The sequence below is a fragment of the Pinus tabuliformis genome, chromosome 6, assembly GCF_031772625.1.
Source record: "Pinus tabuliformis cultivar Carrire ecotype Pingquan chromosome 6, CPIR1, whole genome shotgun sequence".
Taxonomy (NCBI): Eukaryota; Viridiplantae; Streptophyta; class Pinopsida; order Pinales; family Pinaceae; genus Pinus; species Pinus tabuliformis.
The window spans coordinates 1763498228-1763519572 of NC_142292.1; the positions used below are offsets into that span (position 1 = coordinate 1763498228).

A 21345-nucleotide genomic window follows, 5' to 3' on the forward strand; every position below is an offset into this window, starting at 1 on the left:
AGGCTATTTTTAATATCATGAACCTCATTTCATTTCATATATTTTAAAATCAAATCCAACACAAACATCAAAACACCAAATTTATGTGTAAACCCCTACCCTTCCTCCAATTGTACTGGTTTATTTTCAAATTATATAAAATATATAATATACTGGTTTATTTATTTTCAATTTGATTTAATAAAATTCATTACTCACTCCTTTTGGCTTCTTTATTGTTAATTTATTTGATAAAACCATTTACGACTTCCAGCATTGGCCGCCCTCTGTTTCAATTTGTTACGCGGTATGACGAATTCACCGTAAACCTCTACCTTGCTTCAAAATATGTTATACAGGGTTACTTTCAAAGTAGTTAAGAACATCAGCGAGCAGATGAATTACTGATTTGCGAGCAGGATCGTCTTTTCCAGCTATTGATTCCTTTTTACAGTGATGGCAGAATTGGCAAAGGAGACACCGTTATCGATATCACAGGGGTTTAGGATTAGGAATGCACACATTGTGGCATACTGTGCTCTGCTACTCTTACTCACGGACAGTCTGTTAACTTGTGCCATTATTGCGTATGTTCCATGTAAATTCCGCTCCTCCTCCCCAACTTCCCACCTCTTTCATTGTCTTATCTGCTACCTTTTTTTTTTTCCATGTCTTTCGACTTCCGTCTAAGTTTAACCCAGACGTTCGTTTTTTAACAGATACTAAGATCGATTGGGATGCTTACATGTCACAGGTAAGTACAGGCTTATATACAGAAAAGGGTATGCACATTGTTCGTCTTCGTTTGTGATGGATTTACAAGCAAACAAATAATTGATTATTGGTGTGTGAGATATTTAACATGAACGAACATGAGGTTGAATCTGTTTCATTTATGTTGGTGTTGAGTAAGGGCAGGTGAGGGGCTTCATAGGAGGGGAGAGGAATTATGCAGAGCTGAGAGGGGACACAGGACCTTTAGTTTACCCTGCAGGGTTCCTTTACTTTTACACGGCCTTTCAGTTTCTCACAGGGGGTGCAGTCTTCCCTGCCCAGGTACCTTTTCTTCCTGCATAACATATATTTATTTGTATTTTTTTTAGTTAGAGAATTCATGATGTTCAGAAGTCATCCATCCCAAATAATTATTTTTATTTTCGGATGAAGAAAATGGATTAATTCTAAATCTGAAAACCAGCTTAGGCCTGTTGCATTGTATCGGATCCGAATGAAAGCACTTTAGTAGTATTAGTGATTAATGTTCATTCCAGGGGCTTTTTTGCTTCATTAAGAGCACCATTTGGGTCTGTTACACCTCATATCCTCTACAGTGTACCCGCATTTTTTTCATGAGATATGACCATGTTAATGAGCCCAAATTGTGATAATTTCTATGTAAGTGACCTACTCGGGCGACTTGATATACTAGTGTTGACTAATGGTGGCCTAGACCCCCTATGGTGGATGGTCATGGCAGGTCCTTTTAGTTCGCATTCTCAAGGTGCTTGGTTTTATTTCTCCGACCCACTATTCCTTGGTGGTGGTAACTCCCATCTTATTGAGCATTTAGGTCCTGGGTAGGTATTCAAGAATCTTGGGATGGATCTACTAGGACACATGATTTACAAGAACCCTAATTACTCACTTTATTGCTATGTAAAAGGTGATTGCACTTTGTAAGGATTGTCACACCCATGGTTTAGCATAGCTATTTTCCCCACATGGACCCTCTCTATTCTTATGTATTTTCCACGCTTTGGCCATGAGCCCTTGGAGGTGGTTCTACTCATGTCCATTTGTTTTCACACTCTCCAAGGTACTTTCACAGTTTCCGAGACATATCGCCTTTCTTGAGGCATTGGTCACATTATCCAAGGCATAGAGAGGCTAGTTGCATCTACTTGCATCCCCACATGCTAGAGCACTCTCCTCTTTTGGATATATTTGAATTGATTTTAATTATTATACACGTGTGGGTATTTATGATAGAAGTAGGGGTTATTTCATCCATATTTGATGATGTGGAGGTCACTTGGGTGATGTTATACTTTGATGATATAATTTGGCACTCACTTAAGGTGATTTAATGGTTTTTAGATGACCTAAACCCATGATTTGAAGACTAATAATCTTAAGATAAAGGAGCCATCCACTTGTGAAGAGTTATTTTGGACCTCTTGAGAGGTCGTTCCGCCATTTTTTGTTAGATGTTGGGATAGAAGTGGACAAGTGTTAAAATTGGCAACTAGGGCCAAACTCCACGTGGGTCCACTTATTTATGGCAGCTGATATTTTTATTGAATTCCTCATCGAGAGGTGTAGGATTGATCTAAAGATCATCCAATTCTGACATGTATTCATAGTGATATGAATTTATTTGTGTTATGTGACAATTCGTCAATGTCGGCCGGCATCCAAACTATCCCCACTTGTCCTCAACGTTTCACCATAAATAGAAGAGGTCTTCAAGTCATTTCACACATCATCTCTTGTGATCTCTCTCCACTTGTCTCTGGGTTTTGGTGGTGGGAGAGAACTAAAGAGGATACGCTGCCCTAGCCCTAGATGCTGTCACAAAAGAAGGCCTTACGTAGCCCTACGAGGAGGCACCTCCACACAGTCAAGGAGGATTTATCTATGCAAGGAGAGGTATTCTATCCGCAATCTTTAAATAGACTAGGCTGTAGTTTAAGGAGGGTTCTTATGTGCAATGTCACATGGTTCGGTTTTAGCAATGATTAGGTTCGGCTTGAGTTTGAATTTTTTGATGAGGTTCGTATATGTATATATATAAGGAATTATAGGATAAAATAGTAAGAAATCAACATCAGTAAATATAAAAAATGTTATCACGGACATGGAAACTGCAAGGATAAATTACAAGCTTGAGTTGTGACATGAAGTTATGAGTTTTGATTTGTGGATTTGGTCAATGGCTATGAGGTTCGATGAGGTTCGCTGAACCTCAATTTTTTTTTTTTAAAGTTCACCAAAATTCGAAACTCAAGGTTAAAGTTTGACGAACCTTGTGACATAGCTTATGTGCCCTAAACACAGTCTAAGGGAGCTACAATTCACAGCCTAAAAGGGTTCTCTAATCCGCAGTCTATGGGAACCTTCATCCACTGTCAAGTCAAGCTCTAAAGAAGCCCTAAACGCAGGTCTGTCAATCACCTTCCATCCGCTGTCAAGGAGCCCTAGCCGCAGTCAAGGTAAGGCTTATACTCACAGCTAGCCGCAGTAAAGGGAAGGCTTCTTACGTTGTATGTAGGAGGCTCTACCGAGATCTAGGAGGAAGCCCTAATCCGCATTTATTAAGGATCCTAATCTGCTGTTATACATGGTTCAGATGAAGCCCTAAAATGTTGTTAATGGAGGTCCTTATACTCAGCCTGAAGTAGTCCTAAAGAAGCACTCATTGACAGCTATGTTCACAGCAAAGGTGGCTGTAAGGAAATATCTTATCACAACATTAATACATGTTTGCTGTAGGTAACTATGTGATGAAGGGAGCTGGTATAATCATGCCCTAAGGACTGTTTGATAAGCCACAACTTTACTGTAAAGGAAAGTGTTAAAGTCTGCTCCTTGGTGTTTGATTATTTACTTTAGCATTGCTATGTGCTAGGCCATAGGCCATAGCATCATAGCAAGGGTTTATTAAGAGCTGATCCATTGAGATTAGTGCCCTCATCAGTTCAGCTACATATCACATAGCAAGGGAGTTTAGGGCTGCATATTATGCCCTAATCGGAATTGCAGGAGCAACTTGTCAGCAGTGGATTAATACAACATGATGTAGCATGATGGATGCAGCATGATGGGATGCATCATAGTGGTGACGAAGTGCAGCATAGTGATGATGAGTGCAACACAGTGATGAAGTGCAACATAGTGATGATGGATGTAGCATGGTGATGGAATCACCTTGGAGAATCTGTTGAAGAATGAGATTTGATAAGTGTGCCTTCACTTGAGTTCAGATTTGCAGTCCTTGTCATCAGAACTATTGTGTCATCTTCATGGTGAAGATCTTTACTCTTATCTTGTCAAGTCAAAGTGTTGACTTCTGATGTATATGTACTATCTCTCTCTCTGCTGGCAGCTGAACTATTGAAGATTATAAGAAGAATTGATCAAGGGTTTCCCCACATTGGGGTTTGTCCTTGGCTAGCGCCACATCTTGTGTCCTCTTGTCTTGGCTTGTTCTTCTGCGATTTATGTTTATGTTCTATCTGCATTTTACTATCATGCTAAATGTGATTGCTAATCTGGAATTGATATTGAGCTAATATGGAAAATTGAAGTAAATTTGCTCTAAGCATAGAACATACCTAAAATTAACATGGTATTAGAGCTGAGGTGAAGACAAAGCCCAAGCAAGAGTGAAAGAGCAATCACCAAAGACAGTTGGAAAGGACAAAAGGCTTAATGGGTTCCTCATCCCTCTTCAAATTCACCAAGGGTGAAGTTGAAGCAAAGAAGATTATCAGAGTGGTGCAGCGGAAGCGTCTGGTGGCCTACCTAAAGGTCACTTCAATGGAAAGTCCGGATCTAAGGGTGGAAGGAAAGGCAGATGCCTTGCTTGCAATAAGTTTGGCCATTATGCGAGGGAGTGTCCAAAATAGAAGGGACACATCACATGATGATGATCACAATCATTCCAGGGGCATCTTCAATGATCGAAGGAATGACAAGTAAAATGGCAAAGGAAAAAGGAATGCAGGGCATCATGAAAATGGCTGACTCTTCAAGAAAGCAAGGAACTCCAGGTATGAAGAATCAAATGTTGCTTCTGAGTATTATCTTATGTCGGCCCTCTCCAGACTTGTTGGGAAATTGGCTTATTGATAGTGGTGCCTCAAGGCACTTCACTGGATACAAGGAAGCGCTCTCTAATATGATAGAGAAGGAAACAATCTTGGAGATTATTCTTGGAGACGATGCCACCTATCCCGGAAAGGGTGAAAGGAATGCTACCCTTCAATTGAATGAGGGTAGCACAATTCATTTACAAAAAGTTATTTATGTACTTGATCTCAAGAAGAACCTGGTGTCCATTTCGGCAATGGAAGTCAAAGGTTTCAAGGTGGCATTCATCGATGGAAAGGTATGCGTTTGAAAAAGGAATTTTCAAGATGATTTTACTCTTGGGTTCAAGGTTGGCAATTTGTATCAAGTTGCAAGAAGTCTAATGCGGACCATGTCGTGTGTCACATCTCTTCTATGGCACCGAAGATCTGCCCATCTTCATTGTGGGGCCCTACTCGATGTGAGACAGATGGTGATAGGGATGCCTGAATTCAAGAAGAGCATGGAGGTACATGTCCGAGATGTACCGAAGGAAAACTTACAAGGGGACCATTCCCCTCATGTAATAGCAAGACCACAGATGTGGATCAACCCGAGAGGTTTGAGATTCATGATTGGGAATCTCATGTATGCAGGTTGAAGAAAGCTCTCTATAGTTTGAAGCAAGCACCTGGGCTTGGTATGAGAGGATTGATAGCTATCTGATGAAGCTGAGATTCACTAGGAGTGAAGCCGATCCAAACCTTTGCTTTAAGGTTGTGGATGATAGACCTCTCATACTGGTACCTTATGAGGACGACCTCTTTTTGACAGGTGCAGACCCTCTCATTTGCAAAAGTAAGAGGGAGTTGGATTCTGGATTTGGAATGGTGAACTGCAAGCTTGTGACTACCTCGATGAAGCCTAACTTTAAGAAGTTATGCGGTAGTGATGCCGGACTTGATTTGGGAAATGCCTCTGAGTTTCATAAACTCATACTAGCATTGATGTTCTTAGTGAACTCTCGTCCGGATATATGTTTTACAGTTAGCATGTTGAGCTCATATATGGTTGAGCCTCACTAGATTGGTGCCCAGAATCATTTGAGATATCTTCAGGGCACAACCTCTCATGAATTGAGATACACTGCCGGAAATGTGAAGCTGCATGATCGTTCTGATGCTGATTAGGTAGGCAGTGTGGAGGATTGCAAGAGCACTTATGGGTGCTGGTTCTGCTTTGATATCTTGGATGAGAAAGAAATAGAAGTTGGTTGTTTTGAGCACTGATGAGGCTGGATACACAACTGTGAGTATGTCCTCCTGTGAAGCTGTCTGGTTGTGGAAGCTCTTCTGTGAGCTGTTTGGACACGTGGTGGATACCATTGTGATCTTCTGTGACAACTAGAGGGGGATTTGATTGTTGAGGAATCCCGTGTTCTATGATTGCTCCAAGAATACAAACATCAGGTACCACTTTATCCAGGGATATGGTATAACAGGGAGCAAGAAGGCTCCATCACTCTGGGACTGATGTGCAGGTCGCCGATATTTAGATGAAGCCCCTGGGAAAGGTCAAATTCTTGAATTTCCGAGAACAACTAGGAGTCATGGAGAGACTCTCTCCTGAAGGTCCAGTATAATATGGACATTGAGCTCTGGGAGCTCCGAGGGGCTTGGGGTACTTCTTGGAGCGATGAGCAACCATAGGGTGAGTGGTTCAGCCTTCCCCTAGTGGTCTGCTATGTAGGCAGGATGAGTGGTTCATCCTTCTCCTGTCGAGATACAATCATAGGGTGAGTGGTTCAGCCTTCCCCTAGTGATTTGTTGTGTACAAGGTGAGTGGTTCAGCCTTCCCCTGGGATACCCCTAGCAACATGTAGGCAGGATGAGTGGTTCATCCTTCTCCTGCTGAGACATCCTACCCATGTAGTTTGGGACTCATGGGAAGTACCTCTCATCTGGCCAATGAGTAGGGAAATGAGGATAGGGACCATAGTAGTACCGATGGATGCATCGTGTATCTACCGTACTCCTTATGCTAGGATGATATTGATCCGGGATCAAATGGAACTGACTTCTGGTCAGTAAGAGTGATACAACCCACTCTCTTTTGGAACTGATTTCGGATTAGTAACAGTGGTATGATACACTCTCTCTATTTGGAATTGATTTCGGATCAGTAAGAGTGGTATGACACACTCTCTTTATTGAACTGACTTCAGGTCAATAAGAGTGGTATGAGACACTCTCTTTTATATGGGACTGACTTCGGTTCAGTAGAGGACGGTATGATACATTCACAATCACTTCTTCTTCTTCATAGTTCAGTAGAACAAAGTAGAGCAGAGTAGCGCAAGGCACTGATACCTGAGATAGTACAGATTGGCAGATGGATTAGCAGATGGAGTTCTCCCTAGTTGAGAGGGAGTGTTAAAATTGGCAACTAGGGCCAAACTCCATGCGGGTCCACTTATTTATGGCAGCTGATATTTTTCATGGATTCCTCTCGTCGAGAGGTGTAGGATTGATCTAAAGATCATCTGATTCTGACATGTATTCATAGAGACATTAATTTATTTGCGTTATGTGATAATTTGTCAAGGTCGGCCAACATCCAAACTACCCCCACTTGTCCTCAATGTTTCACCATAAATAGAAGAGGTCTTCTACTCATTTCACACATCATCTCTTGTGATCTCTCTCCACTTGTCTTTGGGTTTTGGTGGTGGGAGAGATCTAAAGAGGATACGCTGCTCTAGCCCTAGATGCTGTCACAAAAGAAGGCCTTACGCAACCCTAAGAGGAGACACCTCCACACAGTCAAGGAGGATTTATCTACGCAAGGAGAGGTCTTCTATCCGCAATCTTTAAAGAGACTAGGCCGGAGTTTAAGGAGGGTTCTTATGTGCCCTAAACGCAGTCTAAGGGAGCTACAATTCACAGCCTAAAAGGGTTCTCTAATTTGCAGTCTATGGGAACCTTCATCCGCTGTCAAGTCAAGCTCTAAAGAAGCCCTAAATGCAGGTTTGTCAATCACCTTCCATCCGCTGTTAAGGAGCCCTAGTCGTAGTCAAGGTAAGGCTTATACTCACAGCTAGCTGCAGTAAAAGGAAGGCTTCTTACGTTGTATGTAGGAGGCTCTACCATGCTCTAGGAGGAAGCCCTAATCCGCATTTATTAAGGTTCCTAATCTGCTGCTATACATGGTTTAGATGAAGCCCTAAAATGCTGTTAATGGAGGTCCTTATACTCAGCCTGAAGTAGTCCTAAAGGAGCACTCATTGACAGCGATGTTCACAGCAAAGGTGGCTGTAAGGAAATATCTTATCACAACATTAATACATGTTTATTGTAGGTAACTATGTGATGAAGGGAGTTGGTATAGTCATGCCCTAAGGATTGTTTGATAAGCCACAACGTTACTGTAAAGGAAAGTGTTAAAGTCTGCTCCTTGGTGTTTGATCATTTACTTTAGCATTGCTATATGCTAGGCCATAGGCCATAGCATCATAGCAAGGGTTATTTAAGAGCTGATCCATTGAGATCAGTGCCCTCATCAATTCAGCTACATATCACATAGCAAGGGAGTTTAGGGCTGCATATTATGCCCTAATCGGAATTGCAGGAGCAGCTTGTCATCAGTGGATTAATGCAGCATGATGGGATGCAGCATAGTGGTGATGAAGTGAAACACAGTGATGAAGTGCAGCATAGTGGTGATGAAGTGCAACATAGTGATGGTGAGTGCAACACAGTGATGAAGTGCAACATGGTTATGATGGATGCAGCATGGTGATGGAATCACCTTGGAGAATCCGTTGAAGAATGAGATACTAGCGCCAAACTCCATGTGGGTCAGCTTATTTATGGCAGCTGATATTTTTATTAGATCCCTCTCATCGAGAGGTGTAGGATTGATATAAAGATCATCTGATTCCGATAAGTATTTATGGAGATACGAATTAATTTTGATTGTGGAATTATTATCAAGTCGACCAGCAACTTGAGTAGGCTCAGAAGCCCAATAGTCGTGTCTATTCATCATCTACGTTTTAGTATAAATATAGAGGACTTGAAATCATTTGTAACACACATCCTCTTCATGTGTTCTCCTCCTATCCATGTCTTGGGTTTTTGGAGAAGGAGGGACACCTAAAATATACGTTGGATGATGCCCTAAATGCAGTGAAGGTGAAGGCCATATACGCAGCCCTAAATTACAGTCATGAAGGAGAGGATCCTAGCCGCAGTTGAGTGAGATCTTACCGCAGTAAAGATTCAAGAAACAGATTGAATGCCCTAATCCGCTGTCCTAGAAGGCTCCATACGCAGTCCTAAAGGAGAGACCTAACCACTGCATTTAAGAGTGCCCTAGGCCACAACCAACAAAGGTTCTTATGCAGCAAAGGAGGCACGTATACACAGTCCATGGAGACCTTATACGCTGTTCATGGAAACCTAAACGCAGTCACTTATACGCTGTTCAAGATGATGTCAACAACCCTAAACACAGTCATTAATGGAGGAACATATACGCTGCCCAAGCAGGTCAATGGAGGCATCTAATTCACAGACAATGGAGATATCTAAGAGCAGCAAAGAGACCTATTACAATGATCTAAACAGGTGTCATAAGGTCACATTGTTGTAGGTGACAGCATGACATATTCAAGGACTATTTGGGCATGATAGGACTGTGTGCAAGGAAGCTGGTGACATCATGTTGTGTAGAGGATTCTGGAACTATAGCCTAGTTGCCTTGCTAGGCTGCAAGCCATAGCAAGCAGCTAAGGCTGATATGTATATGAACTAAAGAATGATGTATGGGCATCATAATGAAGCATGATGTATGAGATCATGGACAACATAATGAATGGGGAGCATGATGTATGAGATCATGGACAACATGATGATGGGCAGCATGATGTATGACATCATGGACAACATGATGAATGGGCAGCATGATGTATGAGATCATGGACAACATGATGAATGGGTAGCATGATGTATGAGATCATGGGCAGCATGATGCATGGGCAGCTTGAAGCATAGTGATCATGAGCAGCATGATGATGCATGATGATGCTACACGGTAAGGTGCAACAAATAGACGAGATGCATCTCTATGATAGGTGAAGGAGTCACATTAGAGAATCAGTTGAAGCAATATGTCTTCAACTGATCACTTCAGATATCAAAAGTCAAAGTGTTGACTTCTATCGTAAATGTACTATCTCTCTCACTTTCTTTGCTGAACTTTGAAGAACATAAAAGAAGAATTGATCAAGGGTTTCCCCACATTGTGCGGTTTGTCCTTGGCTTGCGCCACATCTTGTGTCCTCTTGTCTTGGCTTATCTTCGGCGATTTATATTTATGTTCTATCTGCAATTTACTTTAATGCTGATGTGATTGCTAATCTGGAAAAGATATTGGAAAATTAAAATAAATTGCTCTAGCATAGAACATACCTAAAATGAACATGGTATCAGAGCTGAGGTGAAGACAATGCCCAAGCAAGAGTGAAAGAGCAATCACCAAAGACAGTTGGGACAAAACAAAAGGATCAATGGTTTCGTCATAATTCACCTAGGGTGAAGTCGAAGTAGAGAATATTATCAGAATGGCGCAGCGGAAGTTTCTGATGGCCTACTTAAAGATCACTTCATTTGGAAGCTCGGATCTAAGGGTGGAAGGAAAGGCAAATACCTTGGTTGCAACAAGTTTAGCCATCTTGCGAAGGAGTGTCCAAAGGACAGGGACACATATCTTGATGAAGATAACAATCATTCCAGGGACATCCAATGATCAAAGGAATCACTGGTAATGCAGGTCATCAAGGAAATGGTCGACTCTTCAAAGAAAGCAAGGAATCCCAGAATCTCTTTTATGTACCTGATCACAAGAACCTGGTGTCCATATCGAAAATGGAAGTCAAAGGCTGCAGGGTGGCACTCATCGATGGAAAGGTACGTGTTTGAAAATAGATTTTTCAAAGATGTTTTTGAGTTCAGGGCTGTATCAAGTTGTAGGAAGTCCACTGGGGACCATGTCCATTGACACAGCACCAGAGGTCTGTAAGTCAGATGGTGACAGGAATGCCTGAATTCAAAAAGAGCATGAAGGTACATGTCTGAAATGTACCGAAGGAAAATCTTATGAGGGGGACCATTCCCCTCATGCAGCAGGTCCACAGGTTTGGAACAACCCGAGGAGTTTGAGATTCATGATCGGGAATCTCATGTATACAGGTGGAAGAAAGCCCTCTATGGCTTGAAGCAAAACACCTCGGGCGTAGTATGAGAGGATTGATAGCTGTCTGATGAAGCTGAGATTCACTAGGAGTGAAACCGATCCAAACCATTACTCGAAGGTTGTGGATGATAGACCTCTCATACCGACACCTATGTCTGACAGGTGCAAACTCTCTCATTTGTAGGAGATAGAGGGAGTTGGATTCCGAATGTGGAAAGATAAACTACAAGCTTGTGACTACCTCGAGGATCTTAACTTTCAGAAGTTACATGGTAGTGATGTCGGACCAGATTTGGGAAATGCCTCTGAGTTTCATAAACTCATTCGTGTTGATGTTCTTGGTGAACCTCCGTCCGGACATATGTTTTGCAGTTAGTATGGTGAGCTCATATTTGGTTGAGCTTCACTAGATTAGTGCCTAGAATCTTATGAGATATCTTCAAGGCACAATCTCTCATGGATTGAGATACACTGCCGAAATATTTCAAACGCTGAGTAGGCAGGTAGTGTGGAGGATCATTAGAGCACTTCTCAGTGCTGGATCTCCTTGGGATTTGCTTCGATATCCTGGTTGAGCAGGAAGCAGAAGTCGGTGGCTTTGAGCACCGTCGAGGCAGAGTATATTGCTGCTAGCATGGCTACCTGAGAGGCCGTCTGGTTACGAAAGCTCTTCACTGCGTTGTTTGGATACCACTATGTAGCAGGATGATTAGTTCTCCTGTGAGGTGTGGATGATGTGTTCTCCATGACGATTATGTAGCAGGATGATTAGTTTTCTTGTGAGGTCTGGATGATGTGTTCTCCATGACGATTATGTAGCAGGATGATTAGCTCTCCTGTGAGGCCTGGATGATGTGTTCTCCATGGCGATTGTGTAACAGGATGATTAGTTCTCTTGTGAGGACAGGGTTGATTAAGTTCTCCTGTTGAGGCATCCTACCCATGCAGTTTGGGACTCATGGGAAGTACCTCTCATCTAATCATTGAGCAGGGAAATGAGGATAGGGACCATAGTAGTACCGATGGACGCATTGCTGTATCTACCATACTCCCTATGCTAGGATGACCTTCATTGATCTGGGATCAATTATACTGGTCTGGGACCAGTTGTAGGAGTTGTACCTACTATGACGCTGACTTTGGGTCGATTGAGACTGGTCTGGGACTAGTGGTACATACTTTGAGACTGACTTCGGGTCAGTGGAGGATTGGTCTGGGACCAGTGAGAGTGGTACATACTATGACGCTGACTTCGGGTCGGTTGAGACTGGTCTGGGACCATGGTACATACTCTGATACTGTCTTCGGGTCAGTGGAGGACTGGTCTGGGACCAGTGAGAGTGGTACATACTATGACGCTGACTTCGGGTCGGTTGAGACTGGTCTGGGACCAGTGGTACATACTCTGAGATTGACTTTGGGTCAGTGGAGGATTGGTCTGGGACCAGTGAGAGTGGTACATACTATGACGCTGACTTCGGGTTGGTTGAGACTGGTCTGGGACCAGTGGTACACTCTGAGACTGATGATACTGGTCTGGGACTAGTGGTAGGAGTGGTACCCACTATGATGTTGACTTTGGGTCGGTTGAGACTGGTCTGGGACCAGTGGTATGCACTCTGAGACTGATTTTGGGTCAGTGGAGAATGGTATGATACATTCTCGATCAATTCTTCTTCTTCATGGTTCAGCAGAGCTAAGAAGAGCAGAGCTGAGTAGAGCAGAGCAGAGCCAGCGGAGCAGAGCAGAGCCAGCGAAGCTGAGCAGAGCCAGCGGAGCTGAGCAGAGCCAACAGCGCTGAGTGGAGCTGAGCAGAGCCAGTAGAGCAGAGCAGAGCTAGCGGAGCGGAGCTAAGCTGAGCAGAGTGGAGCAGAGCAATGCAGGGCACTGATGGCAGAGACAGTACAGTCGGACATATGGATCAGCGGATGGAGTTCTCCCTAGTTGAGAGGGAGTGTTAAAATTGGCAACTAGGGCCAAACTCCATGTGGGTCAGCTTATTTATGGTAGTTGATATTTTTATTGGATCCCTCTCATCGAGAGGCGTAGGATTGATCTAAAGATCATCCGATTCCGATAAGTATTTATGAAGATATGAATTAATTTGATTATGGAATAATTATCAAGCCGACCAGCAACTTGAGTAGGCTCAAAAGCCCAATAGTCGTGTCTATTCATCATCTACGTTTTAGTATAAATATAGAGGACTTGAAATCATTTGTAACACACATCCTCTTCATGTGTTCTCCTCCTCTCCACGTCTTGGGTTTTTGGAGGAGGAGGGACACCTAAAATATATGCTGGATGATGCCCTAAATGCAGTGAAGGTGAAGGCCATATACGCAGCCCTAAATTACAGTCATGAAGGAGATGATCCTAGCCGTAGTTGAGTGAGATCTTGCCGCAGTAAAGGAAGGATTCAAGACACAGATTGAATGCCCTAATCTGTTGTCCTAGAAGGCTCCATACGCAGTCCTAAAGGAGAGACCTAACCACTGCATTAACGGTGCCCTGGGCCACAACCAACAAAGGTTTTTATGCAACAAAGGAGGCACGTATACACGGTCCATGGAGACCTTATATGCTGTTCATGGAAACCTAAACGCAGTCACTTATACGCTGTTCAAGATGATGTCAACAACCCTAAACACAATCATTAATGGAGGAACATATACGTTGTCCAAGCAGGTCAATGGAGACACCTAATTCACAGTCAATGGAGATATCTAAGAGCAGCAAAGAGACCTATTACAATCATCTAAACAGGTGTCATAATGTCACATTGCTGTAGGTGATAGCGTGACATATTCAAGGACTATTTGGGCATGATAGGACTGTGTGCAAGGAAGTTGATGACAACATGTTTGTGTAGAGGATTTTGGAACTATAGCCTAGCTGCCTTGCTAGGCTGCAAGCCATAGCAAGCAGCTAAGGCTGATATGTATATGAACTAAAGAATGATGTATGGGCAGCATAATGAAGCATGATGTATGAGATCATGGACAACATAATGAATCGGCAACGTGATGTATGAGATCATGAACAACATGACGATGGGCAGCATGATGTATGAGATCATGGACAACATGATGAATGGGCAGCATGATGTATGAGATCATGGACAACATGATGATGGGCAACATGATGAATGGGCAGCATGATGTATGAGATCATGGGCAGCATGAAGCATAGTGATCATGAGCAGCATGATGATGCTACACGGTAAGGTGCAACAAATAGACGAGATGCAGCTCTATGATAGGTGAAGGAGTCACATTAGAGAATCAATTGAAGCAATATGTCTTCAACTGATCACTGCAGATATCAAAAGTCAAAGTGTTGACTTCTATTGTAAATGTACTATCTCTCTCACTTTCTCTGCTGAACTTTGAAGAACATAAAAGAAGAATTGATCAAGGGTTTCCCCACATTGTGGGGTTTGTCCCTGTCTTGCGCCACATCTTGTGTCCTCTTGTCTTGGCTTGTATTCGGCGATTTATATTTATGTTCTATTTGCAGTTTACTTTAATTCTGATGTGATTGCTAATCTGGAAAAGATATTGGAAAATTAAAATAAATTGCTCTAGCATAGAACATACCTAAAATTAACATGGTATTAGAGCTGAGGTGAAGACAATGCCCAAGCAAGAGTGAAAGAGCAATCACCAAAGACAGTTGGGACAAAACAAAAGGATCAATGGGTTCGTCATAATTCACCTAGGGCAAAGTCGAAGCAGAGAATATTATCAGAATGGCGCAGCGGAAGTTTCTGATGGCCTACTTAAAGATCACTTCATTGGGAAGCTCGGATCTAAGGGTGGAAGGAAAGGCAAATACCTTGGTTGCAACAAGATCGGCCATCTTGCGAAGGAGTGTCCAAAGGACAGGGACACATCTCTTGATGAAGATAACAATCATTCCAGGGACATCTTTAATGATCAAAGGAATGACTGGTAATGCAGGTCATCAAGGAAATGGTCGACTTTTCAAAGAATGGAAGGAACCCCAGAATCTCTTTTATGTACCTAATCGCAAGAACCTGGTGTCCATCTCGGAAATGGAAGTCAAAGGTTTCAGCGTGACACTCATCGATGGAAAGGTACGTGTTTGAAAATAGATTTTTCAAAGATGTTTTTGAGTTCAGGGCTGTATCAAGTTGCAGGAAGTCCACTGGTGACCATGTCCATTGACACAACACCGGAGGTCTGTAAGTCAAATGGTGACAGGAATGCCTGAATTCAAAAAGAGCATGAAGGTACATGTCTGAAATGTATCAAAGGAAAATCTTATGAGGGGGACCATTCCCCTCATGCAGCAGGTCCACAGGTTTGGAACAACCCGAGGAGTTTGAGATTCATGATCGGGAATCTCATGTATACAGGTGGAAGAAAACCCTCTATGGCTTGAAGCAAAACACCTCGGGCGTAGTATGAGAGGATTGATAGCTGTCTGATGAAGCTGAGATTCACTAGGAGTGAAACCAATCCAAACCATTACTTGAAGGTTGTGGATGATAGACCTCTCATACCGACACCTATGTCTGACAGGTGCAGACCCTCTCATTTGTAGGAGATAGAGGGAGTTGGATTCCGAATGTGGAAAGATAAACTGCAAGCCTGTGACTAACTCGAGGATCTTAACTTTCAGAAGTTGCATGGTAGTGATGTCGGACCAGATTTGGGAAATGCCTCTAAGTTTCATAAACTCATTCGCGTTGATGCTCTTGGTGAAACTCCGTCCGGACATATGTTTTGCAGTTAGTATGGTGAGGTCATATTTGGTTGAGCTTCACTGGATTGGTGCCTAGAATCTTTTGAGATATCTTCAAGGCACAATCTCCATGGATTAAGATACACTGCCGAAATATTTCAAATGCTAAGTAGGCAGGCAGTGTGGAGGATCATTAGAGCACTTCTCAGTGCTGGATCTCCTTGGGATCTGCTTCGATATCCTGGTTGAGTAGGAAGCAGAAGTCGGTGGCTTTGAGCATCGTCGAGGCAGAGAATATTGCTGCTAGCATGGCTACCTGAGAGGCCGTCTGGTTACGAAAGCTCTTCAGTGCGTTGTATGGATACCACTATGTAGCAAGATGATTTGTTCTCCCGTGAGGTCTAGATGATGTGTTTTCCATGATGATTATGTAGTAGGATGATTAGTTTTCCTGTGAGGTCTAGATGATGTGTTCTCCATGACGATTATGTAGCAGGATGATTAGCTCTCCTATGAGGCCTGGATGTTGTGTTCTCCATGGCGATTGTGTAGCAGGATGATTAGATCTCCTGTGAGGACAGGGTTGATTAAGTTCTCCTGTCGAGGCATCCTACCCATGCAGTCTGGGACTCATGGGAAGTACCTCTCATCTGATCATTGAGCAGGGAAATGAGGATAGGGACCATAGTAGTACCGATGGACGCATTGCTGTATCTACCGTACTCCCTATGCTAGGATGACCTTCATTGATCTGGGATCAATGATACTGGTATGGGACCAGTTGTAGGAGTTGTACTTACTATGACGCTGACTTCGGGTCGGTTGAGACTGGTCTGGGACTAGTGGTACATAATCTGAGACTGACTTCGGGTCAGTGGAGGACTGGTCTGGGACCAGTGAGAGTGGTAAATACTATGACGCTGACTTCTTATCGGTTGAGACTGGTCTGGGACCAGTGGTACATACTGTGAGACTGACTTCGGGTTAGTGGAGGACTGGTCTGGGACCAGTGAGAGTGGTACATACTATGACGCTGACTTCGGGTCAGTTGAGACTGGTCTGGGACCAGTGGTACATACTCTGAGACTGACTTCGGGTCAGTGGAGGACTGGTCTGGGACCAGTGAGAGTGGTACATACTATGACACTGACTTCGGGTCGGTTGAGACTAGTCTGGGACCGGTGGTACATACTCTGAGACTGACTTCGGGTCAATGGAGGATTGGTCTGGGACCAGTGAGAGTGGTACATACTATGACGCTGACTTCGGGTCGGTTGAGACTAGTCTGGGACCAGTGGTACACACTCTGAGACTGATGATACTGGTCTGGGGCCAGTGGTAAGAGTGGTACCCACTATGACGTTGACTTTGGGTCGGTTGAGACTGGTCTGGGACCAGTGGTATGCGCTCTGAGACTGACTTTGGGTCAGTGGGGAATGGTATGATACATTCTTGATCAATTCTTCTTCTTCATGGTTCAGCAGAGCTAAGCAGAGCAGAGCCAACGGAGCTGAGCAGAGCCAGCAGAGCTGAGTGGAGCTGAGTAGAGCTAGCAGAGCTGAGTGGAGCTGAGCAGAGCTGAGCAGAGCTGAGTTGAGCTGAGCAGAGCTAGCGGAGCGGAGCAGAGCAGTGCAGGGCACTGATGGCAGAGACAGTATAGTCGGACATATGGATCAGCAGATGGAGTTCTCCCTAGTTGAGAGGGAGTGCTAAATTTGGCAACTAGGGCCAAACTCCATGTGGGTCAGCTTATTTATGGTAGCTGATTTTTTTATTGGATCCCTCTCATCAAGAGGTGTAGGATTGATATAAAGATCATCCGATTCCGATAAATATTTATGGAGATATGAATTAATTTTGATTATGGAATTATTATCAAGTCGACAAGCAACTTGAGTAGGCTCAGAAGCCCAATAGTCGTGTCTATTCATCATCTACGTTTTAGTATAAATATAGAGGACTTGAAATCATTTGTAACACAAATCCTCTTCATGTGTTCTCCTCCTCTCCACGTCTTGGGTTTTTGGAGAAGGAGGGACACCTAAAATATAAGTTGGTTGATGCCCTAAATGCAATGAAGGTGAAGGCCATATACGTAGCCCTAAATTACAGTCATGAAGGAGAGGATCCTAGCCGCAGTTGAGTGAGATCTTGCCGTAGTAAAGGAAAGATTCAAGACACAGATTGAATGCCCTAATTTGCTGTCTTAGAAGGCTCCATACGCAGCCCTAAAGGAGAGACCTAACCACCGCATTAACGTTGCCCTGGGCCACAACCAACAAGGTTTTTATGCAACAAAGGAGGCACGTATACACAGTCCATGGAGACCTTATATGCTGTTCATGGAAACCTAAACGCTGTCACTTATACGCTGTTCAAGATGATGTCAACAGCCCTAAACACAGTCATTAATGGAGGAACATATACGCTGTCCAAGCAGGTCAATGGAGGCACCTAATTCACAGTCAATGGAGATATCTAAGAGCAGTAAAGAGACCTATTACAGTCATCTAAACAGGTGTCATAATGTCACATTGCTGTAGGTGACAGCGTGACATATTCAAGGACTGTTTGGGCATGATAGCACTGTGTGCAAGGAAGCTGGTGACAGCATGTTTGTGTAGAGGATTTTGGAACTATAGCCTAGCTGCCTTGCTAGGCTGCAAGCCATATCAAGCAGCTAAGGCTAATATGTATATGAACTAAAGAATGATGTATGGGCAGCATAATGAAGCATGTTGTATGAGATCATGGACAACATAATGAATGGGCATCATGATGTATGAGATCATGGACAACATGATGAATGGGCAGCATGATGTATGAGATCATGGACAACATGATGATGGGCAGCATGATGTATGAGATCATGGATAACATGATGAATGAGATCATGGACAACATGATGTTGGGCAACATGATGTATGAGATCATGGGCAGCATGAAGCATAGTGATCATGAGCAGCATGATGATGCTACACGATAAGGTGCAACAAATAGACGAGATGCAGCTCTATGATAGGTGAAGGAGTCACATTAGAGAATCAGTTGAAGCAATATGTCTTCAACTGATCACTGCAGATATCAAAAGTCAAAGTGTTGACTTCTATTGTAAATGTACTATCTCTCTCACTTTCTCTGCTGAACTTTGAAGAACATAAAAGAAGAATTGATCAAGCGTTTCCCCACATTGTGGGGTTTGTCCCTGGCTTGCGCCACATATTGTGTCCTCTTGTCTTGGCTTGTCTTCGGCGATTTATATTTATGTTCTATCTGCAGTTTACTTTAATGCTGATGTGATTGCTAATCTGGAAAGATATTGGAAAATTAAATAAATTTCTCTAGCATAGAACATACTTAAAATTAACATGGTATCAGAGCTTAGGTGAAGAGAATGCCCAAGCAAGAGTGAAAGAGCAATCACCAAAGACAGTTGGGACAAAACAAAAGGATCAATGGGTTCGTCATAATTCACCTAGGGTGAAGTCGAAGCAAAGAATATTATCAGAATGGCGCAGCGGAAGTTTCTGATGGCCTACTTAAAGATCACTTCATTGGGAAGCTCGGATCTAAGGGTGGAAGGAAAGGCAAATACCTTGGTTGCAACAAGTTCGGCCATCTTGCGAAGGAGTGTCCAAAGGGCAGGGACACATCTCTTGATGAAGATAACAATCATTCCAAGGACATCTTCAATGATCAAAGGAATTACTGGTAATGCAGGTCATCAAGGAAATGGTCGACTCTTCAAAGAAAGCAAGGAACCCCACAATCTCTTTTATGTAACTGATCGCAAGAACCTGCTGTCCATCTCGGAAATGGAAGTCAAAGGTTTCAAGCTGGCACTTATCGATGGAAAGGTACGTGTTTGAAAATAGATTTTTCAAAGATGTTTTTGAGTTCAGGGCTGTATCAAGTTGCAGGAAGTCCACTGGGGACCATGTCCATTTACACACCATTGGAGGTTTGTAAGTCAGATGGTGACAGGAATGCCTGAATTCAAAAAGAGCATGAAGGTACACGTCTGAAATGTATCGAAGGAAAATCTTATGAGGGGGACCATTCCCCTCATGCAGCAGGTCCACAAGTCTCGAACAACCCGAGGAGTTTGAGATTCATGATCGGGAATCTCATGTATACAGGTGGAAGAAAGCCCTCTATGGCTTGAAGCAGAACACCTCGGGCGTAGTATGAGAGGATTGATAACTATCTTATGAAGCTGAGATTCACTAGGAGTGAAATCGATCCAAACCATTACTCGAAGGTTGTGGATGATAGACCTCTCATATCGACACCTATGTCTGACAGGTGCAGACCCTCTCATTTGTAGGAGATAGAGGGAGTTGGATTCCGAATGTGGAAAGATAAACTGCAAGCCTGTGACTACCTCGAGGATCTTAACTTTCAGAAGTTACATGGTAGTGATGTCGGACCAGATTTGGGAAATGCCTCTGAGTTTCATAAACTCATTCGCGTTGATGTTCTTGGTGAACCTCCGTCCGGACATATGTTTTGCAGTTAGTATGGTGAGCTCATATTTGGTTGAGCTTCACTGGATTGGTGCCTAGAATCTTCTGAGATATCTTCAAGGCACAATCTCTCATGGATTGAGATACACTGCCGAAATATTTCAAATGCTGAGTGGGCAGGCAGTGTGGAGGATCATTAGAGCACTTCTTAGTGCTGGTTCTCCTTGGGATCTACTTCGATATCCTGGTTGAGCAGGAAGCAGAAGTCGGTGGCTTTGAGCACTGCCGAGGTAGAGTATATTGCTGCTAGCATGGCTACCTGAGAGGCAGTTTGGTTACGAAAGCTCTTCAGTGCGTTGTTTGGATACCACTATGTAGCAGGATGATTAGTTCTCCTATGAGGTGTGGATGATGTGTTCTCCATGACGATTATGTAGCAGGATGATAAGTTTTCCTGTGAGGTCTGGATGATATGTTCTCCATGACGATTATGTAGCAGGATGATTAGCTCTCCTGTGAGGCCTAGATGATGTGTTCTCCATGGCGATTGTGTAGCAGGATGATTAGTTCTCCTGTGAGGACAAGGTTGATTAAGTTCTCCTGTCGAGGCATCCTACCCATGCAGTCTGGGACTCATGGGAAGTACCTCTCATCTGATCAATGAGCAGGGAAATGAGGATAGGGACCATAGTAGTACCGATGGACGCATTGCTGTATCTACCGTACTCCCTATGCTAGGATGACCTTCATTGATCTGGGATCAATGATATTGGTCTGGGACCAGTTGTAGGAGTTGTACCTACTATGACGCTGACTTCGGGTCGGTTGAGACTGGTCTAGGACTAGTGGTACATACTCTGAGACTGACTTCGGGTCAGTGGAGGACTGGTCTGGGACCAGTGAGAGTGGTACATACTATGACGCTGACTTCGGGTCGGTTGAGACTGGTCTGGGACCAGTGGTACATACTCTGAGACTGACTTTGGGTTAGTGGAGGACTGGTCTGGGACCAATGAGAGTGGTACATACTATGATATTGACTTCGGGTCGGTTGAGACTGGTCTGGGACCAGTGGTACATACTCTGAGACTGACTTCGGGTTAGTGGACGATTGGTCTGGGACCAGTGAGAGTGGTACATACTA

General features: G+C 43.4%; 1 protein-coding gene across 2 annotated transcripts in view; it reads left to right on the top strand.

The window, feature by feature from the left end:
- Positions 1–232: 232 nt before the first annotated feature.
- Positions 233–21345, top strand: part of LOC149265997 (dol-P-Man:Man(5)GlcNAc(2)-PP-Dol alpha-1,3-mannosyltransferase-like) — a 319649-nt gene continuing 298536 nt past the window's right edge. Inside the window, exons 1-3 of one of the 2 annotated variants that reach the window (XM_089429926.1) lie at positions 233–577; positions 699–733; positions 898–1035. In XM_089429926.1, coding sequence (XP_089286052.1) covers positions 436–577; positions 699–733; positions 898–1035 — 315 coding nt within the window. In that variant the 5' untranslated portion in view covers positions 233–435. The remainder of the gene's footprint in view (positions 578–698; positions 734–897; positions 1036–21345) is intronic. The other variant, XM_089429922.1, reaches the window with a different exon arrangement.